We start from the raw sequence: 4,885 nt of genomic DNA, 5'->3' as shown, positions 1-4,885 counted from the left end.
TGACTTCCTCTTCGAATTCAAGCAGCTAGCATGGACGCCAGTCGTGTACAGCCTATCAAGCTTGCCAGAGTATGAAACTGTTATTATATTGAGTGGATTCCCACATAATATGATTATTTTAAATGCTTGTCTGTCACAGTTGAGATTTAACCCAGTTTTGCGTTGGAACTTTATGTATCTGGCTTTTAACAGACGATTGGGCCTTGTCTGTTGGCTAAACGTGTCGTAGGCGTTAGCCGGCTAACGTAGATAGTCACTTGTTAAGTTAGCCTCAGTTATGTTTTCAGGTTGTAAGACTCAACACTTTATCTGTGTGTTTATTATTGTCATTAGGTCACCAAGGTGCTCGGAAGAACCGGCTCCCAGGGACAGTGCACCCAGGTAAGTGTTCAGTCGGATTGAAGTCCCTTTCAGCCAACATGGTTTGGGCAAGTTAGCTTTTTCCTTTGGAGAGCGTTAGGGGTCCCTCCGTAACATTTAATAATTAGGAGGCATCAGAAACTCGACTCATACCTGCCTTTCAGTTACTTATTATGAATAAATGTGTAGGGACTGGACATTCATACCACATATATTCTGTAGTGTTGCCAAAACTGTAGGTGACAAAATTCAGTCAAAATATACAAAAAAGTATGTAAGCATGTCAGATTCTGCCTAAGATATTTAAAAGCATGGAGAAACAAAAAGTTGTTTGTAACATAAGTTGCTGTTCACTATGAAACAAGCACACAGAAGTTCAGAGAACTTGCATTCTACAAATAGCTACTATTTGTGTGTGTGTGGTGGTCACACTTTTTGTCAGCCAGCACATATGAGACATTGCTTTGAAATCTTTAGGGGAGAATAGGAGGGATTATATCATACTCAAACAAACTGGAAGTGCGCATGTGCTCTAACAACACTAAACATGACGACCAGTAGTTTACAGGAATGGCAGAACGTTCTATGCTCAGGAGGGTTATGGACCAAGGGAAGGAGGAGCAGCTATCAAGTTAGCCATTAGCCTGGTTCTTTAGGGCTCTCACTGTAGGTCTCCACTGAGATAAAACCTGCTGGTGGAGAGAGTGGCCAGGATGGAAGTCTGTCATGAATTTACTCGCCCTCCTCAGATGAGTAAAGGCCCTCAAGGGTGGGGAGCCGACAGCCGATTATTTCCTCGACAGATCGCACTGTTCGCTGCAGTTAAAGTTTGGTGTGCTGAACCAGACGCAGATGAAGGATGTAATGATGAATTCTGTTATAGTAGTGTAGAACTGAGCCTGCAGTGTTTGAGGCAACCTAAACTGTAAACCTGTTGAGTTGTTGGAGGAAATGCATGCCCTGCTGGGCCGCCTTCATAACTGCAGCACAGTGTCTATTCCATCTGAAAACCTGCTGAATGACTGTGCCCAGGAATGTGATGGGACTCTGCCCTGCTGCCTGTGGAACCATGTATTATTATGACGGGTCACATTGTGACGTGTTTGGGTTGCAGGTGCGTGTTGAGTTTATGGATGACAGCAATCGCTCCATCATCAGGAATGTGAAGGGTCCAGTGCGTGAGGGTGATGTTCTCACTCTATTGGAGTCTGAGAGGGAAGCCAGGAGGCTGCGATAGGCAGAGGGTGAGTATCAGCAAACAGTCAAGCATTCTACATTCTAGCATTCTACATTCTACATTGTAACCCAGCAGAAATGCTATTCTCTTTACAGATTCACTAATATTAGCACTCAAGATGTTAATGAAAGCTTTTGAACACAGATGGACCATTTCGGTTGATTTGAAAAATGGTGCTTTCATATAATTTGTATATCCAACTGTATTTATCCTTTGATTCATGGCAGCAATTTATTCTCTTGCAGATGTCTCTTGAGATTGGACCCAGTATGTGTTCTGGAGAAGCACCTTCTGCTGTGGTTGTGTTTAGGAAATTTGTACAAATAAAATTGGATTTTTGACATTTGCTTGGTGCAATGGTGTTTTTTTAAACCGTCATTTCTGTGCAGCCATTCAGTTAGTTTTGTTATTATGCTCTGTGTGTGGGCGAGAGAGCAAGCAAGAGACTCCAGACATCCATGTTTTTTTGTTGGTCTAGACATTGGTCTAGTTTTATTTGTGTGCATTCACAAAGGACAACAGGCATGTCTTATGTCCCCAGTACAGCACACACATTACCAGAGATAATTAAATAACAAGCAATGTGTTCAGAAAAAATAAAAATTGCAGTGCTGCGATTGGGGCTGAATGTTTATATAAAAAGCCATAATGGCATGAAGAAACTGCATGCCCATATTTTTGTGTCAGTTCTGTCCCAGTTCTAGTATAGCAAATCCCTTGTTGTCCACAAGAGGGCGTATCGATTCCACAAATGGCAATTGGAAAGGTGCCTTCTGGATTCGCCCTGTTCTTTCAGTGACTTTCTTTAAGGAGACAGTTTCTTTGTCACTGCTACTCATTCAATGCAACAATATAAAGATTGTCTACCTTGCAGCTTTAGTATTTCATAATGATGCTAGCTTTACAAGTCATGTTTCATTTTGTAACCCGCTGTAATCTACTGTGTAACATGTACATGTTTGGGAAAGATTTTGGTGTGCGAAGTATGGCACTGAAGCCAAATGCCATCATGCTTCAAAATATCAGTTTGAGCAAAACAACATTTGTGCCACACGTAGTTACCCAATTGGAATTCCCGGATGGAGTTGGATTTATATCTGTTCCCACCAACTGCAGACAGATGATGGGAGTCATACATGATGTTTATCCCAACAGCTGTGGCTAGCCCAAACTAGTTTTGCTCCTGATGTTTAGTTTTTTTTCTTCAGGCCCAGCTTCTCTTCCTAGATTAGATTTCTGGAAAAACAAGCTGGGGTCACTATAGGACATAATCTTACAGGCTTCACAAAGCACTCATGAAAAACAATAGTGCAGATCTCTTAAACCTTAAACTTTGTTTACCCCCTTGCTTTGATAAATGCCTTCACAGGTTGCCCCCCCCCCCCCTAATGTGTGTACAGTTCCTTAAACAACTCATTACGACTATCCATACAGCGGGGGGAACGTCAACATTTTTTTCAGTAAGTATACTTTCAGTGAGGCTATTCGCATGAAATTTTCACCGGACATTAGTATTAACTTAGGTAATCCACACATATATAAAAATCCAAACATTAATGTCTAAAAGTAGTCTTATGAGTAAAAAAGTATTGAACACGCTAAGAAAAAGCAGTACACAAAGGCAGGGAATGACAAGGAACAAACTGGAATCTATATTATCCCTCCTATCTGTGCAAATTTATATAAGCTGGGTTAGTACATACTGGTGGGCTATAAAAAGGTTTTTTGTTACCAAGGTGTCACACAAGAAACATTTCATGATGGGTAAAGGCAAAGAGCTCTCCCAAGACCTTTGCAACCGTATTGTTGCAAAACATCAATGGAACTGGTTACAGATGCACTTCAAAACTTCAGAATCATCCAGCAAGCAGTATTGGAGCCATTATCTGCAAGTGGAAGAAACATCACTGCATCATCAACTGGCCAAGCACAGGATCTCCTTGCAAGATTTCTGACCAGGAAGTCAGAAGGATAGTCAGAAGAGCCAAGGACCATTCTGAGAAAGCTCCAGAAAGATTTGGAGGCAGCAGGTACAATTGTTACAGGTAATGCACTCCACCGCCATGGCCTCTATGCACGCTCATCCCACATGACTCTATTGCTGAAGAAAAACATGTCAAAGCTTGTTGAAAGTTTGCTACACAACATTTGAACAATCCTATGAAATACTGAGAGAATGTATTCTGGTCAGGCAAGAGCAAAATTGAACTTTTCGGATGTCATACTACACATCATATTTGGAGGAGAAATGGCACTGTGCATCACCCTAAAAATACCCTACCAACAGTGAGGTTTGGAGGTGGTGGCATCATGGTGTGGGCTGTTTTGCATCTCATGGTACTAGCAAGGGACGTAGTCACCATAGACTTTGGGGGGGGGACGTGTCCCACCCAATAGTCAGATGTGACCAAAATGTCCCCCCCAATATTCGGACATAGAAAAATAAATAAAGAAAAAAACGCTATAGGCTACTACAGGAAACCAACAAGTCACATCTGAAATGCAATCAAACGTAAATAACGCACAAATTAGTGACCTATTGATGGTTTCAGAGAGAGTAGCCTACACTGTGAGTGGTTTGTCCTGGAGGTTTTGCGTTTATCGTTTGAGGCGTGCGCTATCAAAAGCTTCCTGCACCCTACTGCAGTGCGGGCTGTCAACAATATCGCAAAAGATACCGGTACAATTCTCACAAAACTTGTTGAAAAGGTGTAGCACTGTCTAAGGAAACCCCATTCATTTTTGAAGCTGATCAGACTCAAAGGGAACTTTGAAGCATTTTCCATAATGTAGCCTATTTTCTCGCAATTATAGCGAAAGTGAAACATAGTGTCCTTTTATTTGAATTTGTGCGTGCCTGTGTCATTCATTTCTTTCACATGTCTTACAACATAAATAATGCATTCATATGCTAGTAGTAATGTCAGAAATGAACCGGTTTATAAGCCTCTTAGAAACTTTTACCGTTTACTTCTTAGTTACATTTAGATGCGCACTCAATCGAGCATCCATGCAGGCAAAACGTAGCATTCAATTGTGGCGACGGCACAAAAGTTGAAAAAACCTTTACAATGGCGATGATAGCCTACAGTTAATGTGAATCGCGGACAATAACCAAAGAAAGGAATTTCCTCCTCCATTCACCAAATAAAGGATGTGTTTCTACATGTTAACACAAAACGTAATTTCTGTCAGAAACCAGCCTATAATGCATAGGGTAACTTGAGGTGAGTCAGACAGAAGAGGGACCTGTCTTAGTAGCCTATCTTGAATCCCATCCCTTTCAAA

General features: G+C 41.4%; 1 protein-coding gene across 1 annotated transcript; it reads left to right on the top strand.

Annotated features, from left to right (window-relative positions):
- Positions 1-1,943, top strand: rps28 (ribosomal protein S28). Its single transcript, XM_076296069.1, has 4 exons — positions 1-69; positions 334-381; positions 1,475-1,604; positions 1,843-1,943. Exons 1-3 carry the CDS (start codon positions 31-33, stop codon positions 1,595-1,597), a joined length of 210 nt encoding a protein of 69 aa, XP_076152184.1. The 5' UTR covers positions 1-30; the 3' UTR covers positions 1,598-1,604; positions 1,843-1,943.
- Positions 1,944-4,885: the final 2,942 nt, after the last annotated feature.

Source organism: Alosa pseudoharengus, unplaced genomic scaffold (genome assembly GCF_046254945.1).
Source record: "Alosa pseudoharengus isolate Yale_2024_CS ecotype anadromous, Long Island Sound unplaced genomic scaffold, YU_APseudo_1.1 YU_APseudo_1.1_scf_2, whole genome shotgun sequence".
NCBI classification, from domain to species: domain Eukaryota; kingdom Metazoa; phylum Chordata; class Actinopteri; order Clupeiformes; family Clupeidae; genus Alosa; species Alosa pseudoharengus.
This window is presented reverse-complemented; position numbering and strand designations above follow the sequence as displayed.

What these genes read in the sequence shown, in the direction of transcription:
- rps28 (XM_076296069.1), top strand. Translation starts at nt 31, where the DNA reads ATGGACGCCAGTCGTGTACAGCCTATCAAGCTTGCCAGA. An exon ending in AGCCTATCAAGCTTGCCAGA is followed by an intron (nt 70 to 333) that starts GTATGAAACTGT and finishes TATTGTCATTAG; the next exon opens with GTCACCAAGGTGCTCGGAAG. An exon ending in CCCAGGGACAGTGCACCCAG is followed by an intron (nt 382 to 1,474) that starts GTAAGTGTTCAG and finishes TTTGGGTTGCAG; the next exon opens with GTGCGTGTTGAGTTTATGGA.